Source organism: Agelaius tricolor, unplaced genomic scaffold (genome assembly GCF_023055355.1).
Source record: "Agelaius tricolor isolate 1412-34295 unplaced genomic scaffold, bAgeTri1.0.p SCAF_2, whole genome shotgun sequence".
Lineage (NCBI taxonomy): Eukaryota > Metazoa > Chordata > Aves > Passeriformes > Icteridae > Agelaius > Agelaius tricolor.
In genome coordinates this window covers 47,971,537-47,987,638 of record NW_027269262.1, presented here as the reverse complement: position 1 = coordinate 47,987,638, position 16,102 = coordinate 47,971,537, and the positions used below count along the sequence as shown (strand labels likewise).

General features: G+C 38.0%; 1 protein-coding gene across 2 annotated transcripts in view; it reads left to right on the top strand.

Annotated features, from left to right (window-relative positions):
* Positions 1–14,980, top strand: part of ROCK1 (Rho associated coiled-coil containing protein kinase 1) — an 83,989-nt gene extending 69,009 nt beyond the window's left edge. Inside the window, exons 28-33 of one of the 2 annotated variants that reach the window (XM_071418102.1) lie at positions 2,808–2,878; positions 6,612–6,700; positions 7,821–7,899; positions 8,017–8,278; positions 9,061–9,268; positions 13,466–14,980. In XM_071418102.1, the coding sequence (XP_071274203.1) occupies positions 2,808–2,878; positions 6,612–6,700; positions 7,821–7,899; positions 8,017–8,278; positions 9,061–9,268; positions 13,466–13,469 (713 nt within the window). In that variant the 3' untranslated portion in view covers positions 13,470–14,980. Of the gene's footprint in view, positions 1–2,242; positions 2,292–2,807; positions 2,879–6,611; positions 6,701–7,820; positions 7,900–8,016; positions 8,279–9,060; positions 9,269–13,465 lie in introns of those variants that run through there. The other variant, XR_011677065.1, reaches the window with a different exon arrangement.
* The last annotated feature ends 1,122 nt before the right edge of the window (positions 14,981–16,102 follow it).

The following is a 16,102-nucleotide window of genomic DNA, read 5'->3' as shown; positions in this document are numbered from 1 at the left end:
GCACTTAAGCAGCAGTTTTATATAAGACTTCCTGAAGCAGCCTGAATAAATCTGAATAAACCCCAAAGAGAGATCCAGTCAGAAATCCTTGGTGCAATCCACATGAAATTATAGTAGGACAGTCTGCAAAAGGAAAAATCCAAATTGGAAGAATGGAAAGAATTAGCAAGATAATATCTACAGGTTTTTGGTTGCTGTGGAAGACTCTTAGGAGTAGGAATTCTTGAGCATTGGAAAGAGATGCTCTGCTGTTCCTGAAAGCACCCACATTACTTAGCTCCAGAGCAACAAAAACTCTCATAAACACATATAGTCATGGTTGTCTTGTGTGATTTTATTGAAGTCTTACTGTTAGCACTCCTATCATACTGAATCCCTATGAATCCTGGTAGTCTGGATACTAGCAATGAAGATGTTTGGAATAGAAATCTAAATTTAAAATATATTCAGAGAAAGCTACAAGATCTGTAGCCTTTATGGAATTCTTTCTTCATATCCTATTCAGATCCAGCTAACCAGATATTTTTGAGGTCTATCTTAGACTTTCTGGATTGCAAATATGAGGTATCAATTCTGGTGTTTTTTCCAAAATACAGGGGAGTTGTCAGGCAATAGTTTCAAGCCTATTTTTAAAGACAGGAATGGAAGATTCTTCTTTTAAGTCTAGATAGCCCATATTTTCTTAATTACTTAATCAGAACACTCATAAATATTAGTCTTCTGGATCAAATATTTGTGAAATGGCCAGATGAGCATTTGCAGTTATGCTAAGTCTGTCAAGAGAAATGAAAATGCACTATAAATATTACTTGAGAGAAACCTTTGTGGTGAGGCTGGAATGAAGGAGCTCATCTAGTCTTTCAAGAGTACATTTGGTTCCAGACAAATTTTAGCTTTGTTGAAAAGATGGTTAGAAACTGTTACTTTCAACTGCAAGATGTTATTCACAGCTCAGAAATCATCTCTTATTAAAATAGAATTTGCTCCCTAAAATAGATTTGTTGTAGACAGAAAAGAATGTCGACAGATTCATTTGAAATACCTCATTTACTTCCTACTTCTTTTGAAATTGTTTCCAGAACATGCTGAAGTAGAAGGAAACCTAGAAAAACTTATACTGTGCCTATAAGCATCTTGTAAAATTCATCATCATTGGATCTTTCCAGATTTTCATATGCCACTATTTCAACAGAAGCTTTCTTTTCTTTTTTTTAACAAGTCATCCTTCCTATATTCCTTTTGAACGACAGTTTTCCATACTTTGTTTTTTTTTAGCAATTCATCACTTTGTTTTGCAATGAAAACCTGAGTTCTAGGATGTTTCTATAATTTCTAAAAATGGAAGAATCTTCTCTTAATGTAAAAATTAATCAAAGTATTCAAAACAAGGTAAACATATCTGTGAGGCCTGTAGACATGAAGGAAATAGGTTTTCTTTTCCAAAGGTACTGAATATCAATAACTGGGAAGAGTCTGGGATAGCAGAGGAGGTCGGGTTGGGGGGTGTGGGGCCCCTTACCCCCCAGTCCCCACAGTTGTTATGCAGATGTGAGAATGCAGGGAAGTACAAATTTCCTTCATTTTTCTGGGAAGTTTTCTTACAGGAAGGAGTTCTGCTAACATGCTTTTATTACTGTTGATATCAGTAGTTCAGTGGCCCTCTAGCATTTTGAAGCTATTCTCTGTGGAGAAATGATGGGAAATGATTCCATATGCCTAAGTGTAGTCCATTTCTAAATACTTGCTGCTGTAAGGCGAATGTGGGAAGGGCTTTTACATGCCTAATTGTAATGCCTTGCTAGGCTGTCAGTCCCATTGTAATTCTATATAGCTAAGCATATGGACAGTAACTTTCATACATTTGAATGCATTTCAGAACTTGCTGGGGTACACCTCACATAGAGTAATTCCTGAAGGACAAAAGGAACCAGTTGCTCCTCAGGACATAAATAGTTGTGGAGAATGTTTCAGAAAATTTTAACTTAAATTTTTTGAAGTTTTCAATGCTACTATTACCTTGCTTCATAATTTTAAATTTTAGAAGCCACTCTCAGTTAGCTGGAAGGGTTTTCTAAATCAACAGTCCACATTAGGCAGATTGCTGATTTTCCTGTGGCCCTTTTTTGTATCATGCTAAATTATTTCAGTAGTTTAACGGTGGGAAAATAGGGTACTACATTTCTCTTTGGATTTTTCACTGAAAATTTGAGTAAAACACTTGTCTCTTATTCTTTATATCTAGTTGATTCTTCCTGCATTCCTTATTTAATTATCTCCTATGCTTATCTTCTGTGAGTAATGGGACACCCATGTAGCTTTGCTTGCTCTTGTGCTCTCTCTCCTTTTTTTGTTTCCTGTGGAAAATGTGGATCTGATTTATTTTACTTCCTGCATCTTCCTGCTGAGTATTTTCATACAGCTCCTCTGAATGTTAAATTATGTTTACATTGAAAATCTCCTAATTTAAACTGTAATATATTTTCAAAGCAAAGTCTTTCCTGCCTGGCTCTTTGCAAACTATTTACATACAGTGTTAGATGTTGGCATCAAGGAAAACAGCTTTACTTTTATTGTGCAGTAACTGTGTAATCAGATGTTGGCTTGTGATGAAGCATGAATTAAATGCTTATATCTTCATTTTATTTAGCTGTGCTTTTTATTCTGCATTGCTGAATAGGTAATTGCCCATTACTGCATGTAGTACATCTTCCTTTCTAGTAGTAGTTTTGTGCTATTCTGCTTTTGTGCTATTCTGCTTTATTATTGTAAATACACAAAATTATTAAATATGCATTTCTTAAAACCAGAATCAAGACTTGAAGGTTGGCTTTCAGTACCAAACAAAGGAAATATAAGGCGGCATGGCTGGAAGAAACAGGTACAGATGCCTTTTTTTTCTTTCTTCCTCAGTTTCCTTGGAAAAGTTTCTAGGCATGTGGTGAATTGGTTTTACAACTTGTATTTAAGAAACAAACAAAATAATTAAGAGTAATTTAGTGTATGTACATTATTGAAGAAAAAAAACCCCAAGAAAATTCAAGTTCAGTATGAAACCTTTAGTAATGACATTGTGCAAATTTGCAAGAGGGGAGGAACTGCTTTACAGTGAGCATCTTGGAACCATTAAAAATCACGTTTCTTCTTTGAGTAAGCATCTTTATAATTCTGTTACTGAAAAAGAACCTCTTTGTACAACTTGGCAGCACAGAGTTGGGAATACCACACTTAAATGTTCTGAAGGTCATGGAAGAGTGCATCACACTCTAACTTGCTACATACGATTTCCAAGGATGTTTCTGTCTCCCTTACCTTTAAAATGATAGGTTTCTCTTAAAAATAACTGATTTACTCTCAGAAATGGGATCTCTGTGACAGAATTCCCATTCCAAGCAAAGCAATCTTGTTGTGCCTCTGCAAAGGTTATGATCTGTTTTATTTGAAACTTCCAATATTCAAATTGAGATACTTAGAACCAGTTTCTGATTATCTTTTCTGGCTTTTCAGTTCAACGCCTTTTATCATCTTTTAGAACAACTAAATACAAAAGTGAACATGGTCTCTAGAATTTTTTTTCAATTTTAAAAGCTAATTGTATTAAACAGTTTCTTTTCCTTCATCTTCTTTATATTCAAAGACTGCAACTGGGAACTACTGAGTTATTAATCACACTTTTGAAGTAACTTTCTAATTCTTGTTGAAAGGTATTTCTTAAATGCTTCTATTTATATTCACATTCTACAACAGACGGAAATGATTCCTATAAAATTTAAAGGAGAAGGGATTCATTCCTGTCAGAGAAGCACTTGAGGGTTTGTATTGAGTCTTTAGCTGCTGTGCTCCTTCTTTGAAGTACTGCTATTTTCAGTGGGCTTCCATGGCCTTCTTTATACACTCCAAGTGTTGGAGTTCCAGACCTGCCTATTTTTACATCAATATCAGACCTTGGTGATTTGTCTGTAAGTTAAACCCACCACCTATTCTGGCTTGCTGGGAGTGAGTGATAAGTTCTGCCCTATTTCAACTAATGGCCAGTCACCTTCCCCCCCACCCCTTTGAGTAAGGGAGGAACAAAAGCAGAATTAATGGCTTAACAGTTTACTAAAAGCACAAAGCAAGACTAAGACAAGCACAATAAAACCAGCAATGTTAATAGCAAAAATATACAGAAAGAGAAGGTGCTTTTTCCCACAAAAAAGGTGTTCACCACCAGGAACAAAACCAAATGGCAAATGCTTCCTGTAGATCTGTTTGATTGCTAAGGCTGCTTGAGTCCTCTTGTTATAGAATTGACAGTGCCTGGCAAAAATCAGGTAGCTTTGTTCTGTTCTGGATTATGTAAAATACTGTGTCATTTTCTGTCAGAATGCTTCTAAGTACCTTTCTGTGGTTGTTTTGTAAAAATGGAGATTATTTTTACATTCTCTGAGAAATGAAATTTTAAACTCCTGATAAATGCAGCTTCTCCAGTGAAAGACTATCAGAATTTCTTCAGGCATGCCCAGTATAGGCATATTTACTTGCCTCAAGATATTTTAGGCAGTTAATCCATTCCTTTCCAACACTTCTGTAGTTTGAATGTGCTCACACTTTGGAGGAATTTGAGCTGCAGATGGATGGCTCAGTCATGAAATAAATTGTACTGATAAGGTTCCTTAACTAGCTGAGGCTCATATCAGTGAGACACAGTAGTGAGGGACTGTGTTCACTCACATGTGCATTCTGTTGCCTGAACTGAACTGCACTTGTTTCAGCTGCTCTTGTAGCTGAAACAAGCTGGCAGGTGGTCAGCCTCCTCAGGTGCTTCTCTTCCTAATTCTGCAGTTTCAGTTTTGTGAAAGTGAGAGGTATATGCAACCTCAAATATAGGCATGCCCAGATTAAATTAAAGGAAAAGCAAAATCATATTACGAGTGTAATTGGATTGATGCCTGAATTGTTACAACTTGAGCTGCTGCATTTCTGTCTCAAATGTCAGTAGTACTGATGTTTTTGCCTGGTGCTCTTTGACTTATTTAGGTTAAGTTAGAAGGGGGTGAGTGTGGAAAACTTACTTGAGAATAAACACTTGTTACACCTAAAGCTAGCACTGAAATGGATTAGCCTTATTTTTATCTGGAGCTTCATTTCATCCCCAGTGAAGGTGATAAAATATCCTTCAAAAACCATTGTAGAACAGAACTACTGTCAGAATATTTTTTATATGTTCACAACAGGATATTGACGCTATTTTGACATAACTTTTTTTTGTGAGGTTAAGTTCTTTCACCAAGGCTTATCTATAGTGTGATAATTGAATTCATTTACAGCCAGAATTTGCATTTGTGATAGTTGTCATCTGAAGGGCTTGCTCTTATCTCTTAAAGGCGAAGGTGCACACTTCAAAGATGAAAAAGGCATTAGTTTTTATTGGAATGGATAAAGGAATTGAAGTACAGTCTTTTTCTTCAATGGGGAAAAAATCACAAGAGGTTCACACTTAGTACTTACTCAAGCTGAACAGGCTTTCTGTTAAGGAGTTGTGACAAAATGCCCTTTCATGGCTTTTTTTAGATGCATTTCAGTAATTGAGAGTTACAACTGTAGCTCACAGCTTGCACAGCACATTTTAAAAATGCTATTGTATAAACTTAAGGTGACTTTCATACTCAGGTTTTGAGGTCAGCTTCAAGTGCTATGTAAAATGAGGTTGAAACCTCCCTTTGTAGAAGGAGTAGACATTTATTCAAATTACCATCCAGTTACCTGCCAGTACTTGGATTCAAGATGAACTATTGGTGCATTCACTCTCATGCTTTTCTGTCCTTCTGGGTTATATTTTATGTGAATCTGGAGATCAGTGTAGACAGAGCTGCCAGTTTCCCTCCTTTTAATCCTCCTTAGTATCTTATATCTTACAGTTCCTTCCAGGACATTTCAAACTGCAGGGGAGGGAACAGCCACAGCTGTCACTGAGCTTATGCTTCTGGAGAGTTCCAGCAAAGATGTTAGACTAGCAACTCCCAGTGAAGAGCAGCAGGCAGTGAATTCCAGTCTTGAACTTACTGGGACGGGCTTAGGTTAGAGGTGTTTGTTCTTCACTATCTCAGTGTATTCATGGGTACCAGACCTCTGTTTCTGCTGTTTCATTTGGGCTCTTTATTTTACCAGTCCATTAAATTGGGAGTGTAGGAAATAGCAGGAGCCATGGGACTCTGTTTTAGCCTACAAGCAGTTTGGTGTGAAGTACTAGTGAGTCCTGCAGGCTGTAGAACTAGAGAAGTTTTTGACAACATTATCTATAAGTGATAACTTTTCCTTCATATCACTCAGTGATACAGTAAATTTCCTAGTGGCCTGCCAGTAGCAGCTGAAATTTGTGAGTTTGTGTACAGATGGACTTGCAGAGTCATCGCAGGCATTTTAGAGTGATCCAGGGACAACACAGTCACTGCAATTGTAGCACTGCACAGCTGTCTGTAATGTAGCTGCCTTCAGGATGATTTGAGTATCTCCTGATATTAATTTGAAGCCTTTCATTTACTCTGGCTTTTTATGTGCATGTGGGAGTATATTAGGATAAATAATTGCTTTTTAAAATGTGATTTCAGCTGTTTTACCCTTTCTTTCCACAGTATGTGGTGGTGAGCAGTAAAAAGATACTGTTCTACAATGATGAAAAAGACAAGGACCAGTCTAATCCATCAATGGTACTAGATATAGAGTAAGTAAAGTCATTGTTAGTTTTGGATACAAATTGACAAAAGAGTGTTGTGTGTGAAATAGCAGATAGCAAATCCAGAATCTTGGAATAAAAATTCCATAAATAATTTTTAATATCCCATACCAGTTGGAAAATGTCTGTCTGTATTTTAGTGTACCATTAACAGAACTTTTACAGTACTTGCTCTTTGTCCTATGATTGCTATAAGTTGGATAAAAAGAGAAAGGATCATTGCTGTTCTAGTCCAAAGCATTTCTAATTTTTCCAGCTGTTTTCTGTTTAAAGTGGTAAAATATATTAATTGTGGTTCCCTTACATTGGTTATACATGAGGAAAGTTGTATCAAATATCACTGAAGCCCCTCACTGGTACATGACTGTGATGTTTTAACAGCTGATTGACATTATGGGATCTTACAGAATGGTAATTGAAAAAAGTTTTAGAATTCATGAATAGATGTATCAGGGGCTACAGTGGTCTGGAAGGACTCTCAAACTCAGGAAGTGTTTCAGCTGCCAATTGCTCATAACCAGGAAAAGAGTTATTTTTTTCTTAGAACTGTTTCGTACTGTGTTTTCATAAACATCTGCTATAGCCACTGTTGAAAACAGGATCTTGGGAGAGGTGAACTGAGAGTCTTGACTCACATGATGTTTGTTCCAATTTAAATAGTTTTTTCAACAGCTGGTGCCCCAGATTTCCTTTTGTGATGTTTTGGCATAGATTGTTCATCAACGTGATTTAGTAAAAAAAACTACTGGATAGTATTGTACTTAATATGGTTACTTTCATCCAGTTTTCACAAATTTTTTCTAGCAATAATGTTAGCCTTCCTAGTGCTTTGAGGAAGTATTTTAATGCCTTTATCTTAAGTAAATTTACTGTGATGGATCTTGAATCCATTGTAAGATAACCCTCTTTCCATGCTGTGAAGTATTTTGATCTTATGTGGGTAGACAAAATCTGTATGGTTTATGAATTAGTTCCCAAAATCATATTGCAGTGTTGAAGTAGGTCGTGTTGCTTGCATAATTTCTGAGAACTTCAAAGCAGTTTGATAATTGTTCTGAACCATACATAACTTTTTAGCATTTTCTGATTCATATTTCTTCTAATCTAGTAAGCTGTTTCATGTCCGGCCTGTAACTCAAGGAGATGTATATAGAGCTGAAACTGAAGAAATTCCTAAAATATTCCAGGTAAAAAGATATATATTCTCCTGTCTATTTAACTCCCTTGAAAAAGTGGTGGCTTCTTTGAAGAGGATATAAAAGTACTTAGTGCTTGAACAGTAACACAGCAGTGTTCTTTTTCAGATTCTCTATGCTAATGAGGGGGAATGCAGGAAGGATTTGGAGGTAGAACCAGTACAGCCGGCAGAGAAGACAAATTTTCTAAATCACAAAGGCCATGAATTTATTCCCACGTTATACCACTTCCCAGCCAACTGTGAGGCCTGTGCCAAACCTCTCTGGCATGTCTTTAAGCCCCCTGCTGCCCTAGAATGTCGAAGATGCCATGTGAAGTGCCACAGAGACCACTTGGATAAAAAGGAGGAATTAATTGCACCATGCAAAGGTATACTCATGGTTTTTTTCTGTTCTATATTCTCCATGTGGTTAAGCCAAACCTGCTGAACTACTGGAGGTGAATAAAAGCACTTCAGTTTAAATTTAAACTTAAAACTGAAGTTCCATGATTTTAGATGTGGAAGTTGCTATTAAAGCAATAGGCTGTTACAGTGTTTATGAACAGGCAGCTGTGGCAAACCTCTGTAGGGAGGTCTGTGGTATACCTGATGGAGCTCTGCTGAGGGCCCTGAGAGCACAAGGTTCCCTAGAGGTTTGTGCCCAAGTACTGGGCAGCTCCTTGGTGCCCTCACCATTCCCTCTGCACTTATACCTGACCCATACTAGGAACAATTGCAGACATCAGCAAGCTCTGCTGAGATGCTGAGACCTTGCAGAGTGTTCTTCAGCCACCTCATAGACTGGAGGAAAAGTTTCTCCTCTGTGCTGCTGTGAAGTGGAGCATTCAGGGTTATGTACTGTGGAACTTGGCCATAAGGCACACACACAGCTTCCCAGCTTATTAAAATTGTAATTAGTGTAAGTTTCTCATTTCTCAAATGTTCATGTTAGACTCAAGAATCTTAATGCAGAATGACAAATCGTGAAAAACATTTTGTTCATAATCCTCCCTGCTGTTTGTTGTCTTCCAAAAATATATAAACAAATCCAATACAAGAATGTATATAGATGCCATTGTTCCTTCCAGTGGCACAGTTGGTGTGTCATAACTGTTACTTTGATAAGGAGCCTGGGTTTTCACTGAATCATCTTCCTCCTTTTTCCTTGTAGTGAGTTATGATGTAACTTCAGCAAGAGATATGCTCTTGTTGGCATCCTGTCAAGATGAACAGAAGAAGTGGGTGACACATTTAGTAAAGAAGATCCCTAAGACACCACCATCTTCTTTTGTTCGTGCTTCTCCTAGAACTTTGTCTACAAGATCCTCAGCAAACCAGTCATTCCGAAAAGTTGTTAAAAATACTTCTGGAAAAACTAGGTGAGAAACAAGCTACAAAAACTACAGAATTTCTTAGCTAAACCCCCCTCAGTTTATAAATCCTATTCCATGTGAAATTGTGAAATAACTCCATAGTTATGGCTGCTAAAGTGCTGATCTAAATCTTTGCTCAAATCTCAAAGGAAGGAGCAGAATTCTCCTGTTATGGTAAATTTATCAGCTCTTCACATTTGGAAAGGTACCATGGAAGTGGTACCTGGCCTGCCAGTGTATGGGAGAGAGCTGCTTGCATTTTTTTTCCTGTTTAAAAGCAAGGCTCAGTGGATATGGCAGTAATGGTATTTAGCAGCAAGGGTGGTCCACAGTCATCCCATCCATGGATTGACTCAGAGCCTGTGTATGCTAGAAGTCTTCTGCAAATGGGGCTAAAATGAGAAACTTACAGATTCTGTCTGTTGTTAGGCCAACTCTTCTGTTGTGAGGCCAGTTAAGTATTAATTCCGTTCTTCCTCTCTGCTTACCCATTCCCAGTTGTCTTCTGTGCCAGTAGTTGGTTTTGTAAACTATTTGTGACCTTATGCATTAACCAGGACATGATGTAAAATACACTTTTATAATGCTTAGGTTGCTGTAATCTGATTTTAATCTTTATTAGCTTCCTGATACAGTGTGTGTGTTTTTTTCTCCCCAAATAACCAAATGAATTGACAGTATGGAGTAGAAACTAGTGTCTCAGTAAGGAAAGAGTCTTCCCAGATTGGCAGGGCTACCAAACATTCCTGGCATGAAATGCAATGAAAGCAGACCTTTATTATATGTTATGCCCCATGTCTCCTTATATTATTTTATAAGGAGACATGGAGTGTATCATGAAACATCCTCCTTGGAGGGAACAGATGAGAAAAAATATGAAAGACAAAAGGGGCATTGATTTTCTTGTCCTCAAGACTTCTATCCTAAAACATAAGTGATGATAGAATAGTTTGGGTGGGAAGGGACCTTAAAGATCATCTAGTTCCAACCCACTCTGCCAGGGTGGATCAGGTTGCTCAGGGCCCCATCCAGCCTGGCCTTGAACATTCCTAGGGATCATAATTTTGAGATCATAATATATTCAGTGAAGGCCTTCAAGATAATCCCATACTTCCTTATTTCACATTTGGATATTTAGAGTTGTAGACCTTCTCTCCCAAAATCTCTTTGAATTGCATTCTGAGTATGCTCTCCATTTTATCCTTGCAAGGTCCTCTGGTAGCTGTAATAACCAGCTTTCATACATACTCTTTTGGGAGAAAAATCAATTTTCTTAAATCAATTAATTGATTATTTTTCACTCTGTCTTAAAAGAAGTGCTGGATTGGAGTTGCCTTTAGCAAGAATAAGTCTGCAGCTAATCTGCTATAGAAGGAACAGATTTGGATATTTGAAAGTTTACAGTAACTCTTAAAGGAATGGGTATGTTTGGGGACATCACGTACCCACACTATTGCTGTTATTAATCCTGTTAGCATTGTCCTGTTGAGAGTGCTACAGAATCACAGAAATGCACAAGTAGGGAATGGAACTTCTTTAAAAAGTGAGAAACACCATTATTAAAGCTGTGTTTTTAAGATCCTAAAGATACAATGAGTCTAATAGCTCACCAGCACCAGAAGGAGGACAGCTGCACATTCCTGAGCTTTATCTTGTGTCAGTTCATGCTTCACAGATTACCAGAGTGAGCTGATCTATTTTTCAGCAGAAAATTAATCCAGGAATGTTTTGCCTAAAGGAAAGCCAAAAAACCCAAAGCATGACAACAAAAGCAATCCAACCCTAACTCCACAAAACAAAAGCTTGGATTTTTTGTTGGGTTCAGAAGTTACAGAGGTCTGGGGGAGAGCCTCAAGAACGAAAGGAGAAAGGATGATGGTGATGGTCTTGCACAAGTGGATGTCAGGTCAGATCAGCTGTTCCAAATAGTGCAGCCTTGTGTTTTTTCCAGCTGCCCTGGTGTACAACCTCTGCTCACACCTCTCTCCCATCACCCAAGGAGATCTTCCAAGTTCTTAGGAAGAAATAAAGCTCTTAGGTTTTCTGTTAGTTCAGAAGTTAATACCTGCATGGGATCTTACCTCTTTACCTTCTTGAATTTATCTGGCAAGCTGTGACATGAATCAAACAGTTAACATTTACATTACTCTTCTAGACTGACCCCAAATCCATCAGTGAACTTGATGACATAACTGATGTCTTCCTTCTTGATGATATCAAATACTGACAGAGCTTCTAGAACATGTAATTAATTACAAGAAACTCTGTTTTAATGCTGCATATTGTAGTCACTGTGGAGAAAGAGTCCTATTGAGCATAAGCCATTTAGAGAGGCACAGCACTTGAGCAGCAGAGGTGCTGGGTATGTGTGTGCTCCTGCCTGTTGTGGTGCCTGGAGATGTCTGCAGGAGGCAGGTGGGGCCCTTGGAGGAGCTCCCTGGGTGTCTTTGTGACGCTCTGTCCCCATCAGACTGCTGGCACTGGGTTGACTGGAGTGCAGTGGGGCCTGCATGGCACCTGCAGAGCAATGAGAGCCAACAATGAAAAGATCCAGAGTTCCACTGAGCAAAGAAGCATTAGAAAAAGGCCAGGCTGGAACTCTTCATTCTGGCAGTTACACTGGGGACATTTTTGTGGTTTTCTCAGACAAACTTTTTGTGAGTTGTATCTGTGAACTAGACAAGTACTGCTCTGATGGACTGTGCCCAGCCTGTGCCCATACCACTTCATATTCTGTCCTGTGTGTTTAAAAAGAAGAGGTGATGGATGTATTTTAGGAAAATTCACTTCTAATGTACCAATATTTAAATTTGGCTTATTAAATAAATTCAAAGTGTAGCTTATATACTGAACAGTTAACTTGTAGCTCAGCACAGTAGCTGAGCTCATTTGACAGCCCGTTGCTACCTAAAGGGGAGGATTTTCCCTCTCTGTCTTCTTTTCCTTCTTTTCTGTCCTTGGATCCTAGATAAGTATTCAAAATGATCCATTTTGGACCCTTCCACGAAGGTGCACAATTCAGTTTCCTGACTGTCAAAAAAATGTAGACTAATTGTGCCAAGCTAGTGAGTAGATCAGTGCACTGAGAAGTGCAGTGATGGCCAAAGCTGAGGACAGGTAAGTTGGAGGATGCTCTGCTGGGGTCAGGGAGGTGATAAAGCAGAGGAACACCAGGCTTTTTTCCTCTCAGGAGGCAGTCAGTTATTGGATCAGCCTCTATGGACTCATGCATCCTGCAGTTCTCCTCCTCCCTCACCACTTTACCTAGGTGTGGGAATAAGAGAAGCAGTTATGATTTTTTATGGGATATACATATCTGGGTTTTACTGAGTATCTGAAAATTGTTCTCTTGTCAGACAGTATAGCAGAACTTGCCCTCGGTGATGGAGTCCTACCATGTAAGCAGGCATTAACTGTTTTGTTGAATGGATACAGACTTGAACACATGCTTGAAGACCTTTCAGTACATTTGATTCAGGGTCTGACCCACCTTTCTTTGCAGTCAGGAGGCAGTGCTTCCTTGACTTCATGGAGAGGTGTCTCAGACCCATTGAAAGGAGCTTTGCATATAAAAGTTCATCCTAAGTTCTATTCCTCGTTTTAAGAACTTATCACTAATGAAGTGAATCAGAACTTCATGATGAACTTGCTGGCATTTGCAGTACTGCTTCAAGATCAGAACCTACACTGTATAGCTTCCAGTCTGCTGATTTATTCACATTGTATTAGCACAGCTGAGATCTTTTGTTTTAATACAGTTGGACTTGGGCACTTAGTCAATTTAATGCATGTTTGAAGAGGAAAACAACCAACCAGCAAAATTCCTGTGCATCAGATGAGCTCTGCAACTGCATGTGCGTGCTCTTAGCCTAGAGAGCCTTTTCTTGTCCTGCAAGTGAAAGAGGGTCACCTTGCATTTGCCATGAATACACCCATGATTGTTGACTCTTAATTGCTTACTTGTAAAGCTGCAGTAATACTATCATCTGTCTGATCTCTGTGTTTGCTTAATGTTGTTTGAAACTGAGAACAGTTTGTGGAAGATGATGTAGGTTATGATAGTATTGTACCTTGTCAATTGAAAAAAAAAATTCTGTTAAAATCAAGTATTTTCTTCACTGAGGCTCTTGGCAAACATGCACTAGTGTTACAAAGCTAATTTTTATATTTGTTATTAATTGTCTGTTTTCTTTTTTGTTCCAGCTAACCACATGTACAGTGCTTAATGGAACCTCATGGGATGCAGTCAGAGAAACAGGGCTTTTTTTAACCACACAGAGCAGTGCAGACGGGCTGTTGTTCCTTTCAACATAACTATCACAGGCTTCAGGGTTAAGATTGCTATTACTGTCTCCTCCTTGCTTTGGCACAAAAGCACGCTGAGGGTGTTTAATTGCGGGTTTGCCTCAAGGTAGATTAGATTAATTATTACTATGTAATGCAAGTTAAAGCAAATAAAGCTTAGCTAGGTATATAAAAAAGGTGCTGCCTTTTGGATTTTTTCAAAAAAGCCTGTCAGTCACAATGAAACGCAGCCAACTTTCTTCGTACCAGTGAAAGAAAAAGACTCTTGACCCTGTGAAGGGGATATTTATGTCAAGATGAGCATATGAAACGGAATAGAAGAGGAAGGTTTCTCAGTGAGAAGGACTGCAATTGCTTTCAAGACTCTTAAGTTGTGCTCTTGAAGACTGCAGAACTAGCTTAAAATGAAGCCTTATCACTTGAACTTCAGTGCCTTCACTGCAGAGTTCTTTACAGCCTTAATGCTAACCACCCACTATGGAATGGATCAAAGTGTTAAATATTTTGCATTATGCTTTACAAAATACTGATGCAGCAGGTTTGTAAAGGGGGGAAAACAAGCAATTGCCTTTAATCTATGCATTTTTGCCAAGCCATACCAAATTATTTTATTGTTAGAGGCATTAGAAACTAACAGTAAAAAGAACCACCGAGTTTGGAAGCATATTTTGGGGTACATCATTTCTATTACTGTATAATGTATTGCCTTACAATTTTAAGTGATAACGTACATTAAGTTAACAAACATTTAAGAATTATATGCACTGTTTGAACTGTAAATTATTCTTAGAACACTTTTACTTGGTTTTACATTGTTCTTTTAGTGCCTTAATTTGAGATAATTGTATTATTGCCATGTCGATAAATGTAGAAACCTAAAACTAAACAAAAGAAACCTCTAAAAAGCTATTGCATATCAGTAGTTTTTACTGAACTTTAATTGGTTGAAGTATTGTAGATGCTAGATACATTTCTAAATTAAGTACAATCTTTGAGTGAGAATTCCTCTTACAAAGAAAGACTGATTCTTGTTCATAAGCCAAGAGATGAGTAGGCAATGCAGAAAAAAAAAAAAGACAAAAAAGCTCTGGGTGAAATTCAGGAATTTCAGTAAATGCTGTCAGACTCTTGCTTTGTAGCAGGAATACATTCATGGTATGGGCAGTATGGTTTTATTTTATTTTATTTCTTAACCAAATACCTCCTCAATAATTTATATGGCTTTGCAGTTGTGTATTAAATAAGAAGCACTGGAAAACTGATTCGTCCTTAGGACGATTTGCATGTTTCAAGTGGTATTGAAAGCCGCACTGATGGATATGTAATAATAAACATATCTGTTATTAATATGGTAATGACTCTGTGCTCATTTAATGAGAAATAAAGTAATTTATGGAAAGACCCATTTGAAAATGACTGGCATGGTGTTTTCTCCTGACTGCAGCTTATACATCTTTCTAAGCATTCAGACATTGCAACAGTTTCCAAGTACAAGGTGCATTTGCATCATAATGCCCAGGGCATTCTGGAAGGTTTTGTTTTTTTCTTTTACTATTCCTCATGAATAAGTAAATACCACATTAAATGTTTTAATTTCCTTATTCTCATGGCCTGCTGTAGTAGCCTAATTTGTATTTATTATTCAACCACCACCCTGAGCTGGCCTTGTCATTACTTCATCCTTCATGATGCAGGTTTGGAGTTTCAGAAATTCCACTTATTTGTGGGAGGGAACACGGTTCAAAAGACAGGGCAGTTTTTGTTGGTGGGGGTTTTGGGATTAGGCTTGTTTGGGCTTTTTTGGAACAGCCATGTACATCCCATGAAGCTAGCTGTCCATAAATCTCCCTGGGGAATCCACCAAGGCCTGCAGAACAATAGAGCAGTAAGGCCAAATTACATGTGAATCATTGTACGTCCTTTGAAGGTCACAGAGCGGGGAAGTACAGATAAATAGAAGCCATTGATGTAACTTCAGCAAGTTCCTCTGTGTTGAGCTTGCTGTATCTGAAATGTCAGCAATATCAAAGCTGTGGCTGGAGCACACTGAAGACAGCCTTCCAGATCACCAGTCACATTGACAGTGAGCTTGTCAATATAAGGGATAATTGGGACCTGCTTTAATCTCCTGTCACATACTGGGGAGGGAAAAATACTGTTAGATGATCAAACATATCTTACTTAAATATGTATATTATAATAGGAAATTTGGAGCAGCTGGAAAGGCCTGTGGTCTCTCCAGACTCAGATTAGGTTGTGGATTGCTTTTCTGCTTTCCTTTATGTGTAACTGGTTACCTCTGCAGGCTCAAAACCTTTTGCTTGAGTAATTTATTAATAAATAGTAGTATCGTGTAACTTTGTATTTCATGAATCATAAAAATAGCATAAGCCCTGTTATGAATAACTAGTGACTAGTGAGAAGAGGGATTGTGGAAAAATGGTTTTTGCTCTACAGACTGGCACCTACTGTCATTTCCAGTGTTTTAGTAATGCTGAAGTTCTGCAGTTTTTTTTTTTTTTTTTTAATGCTGAT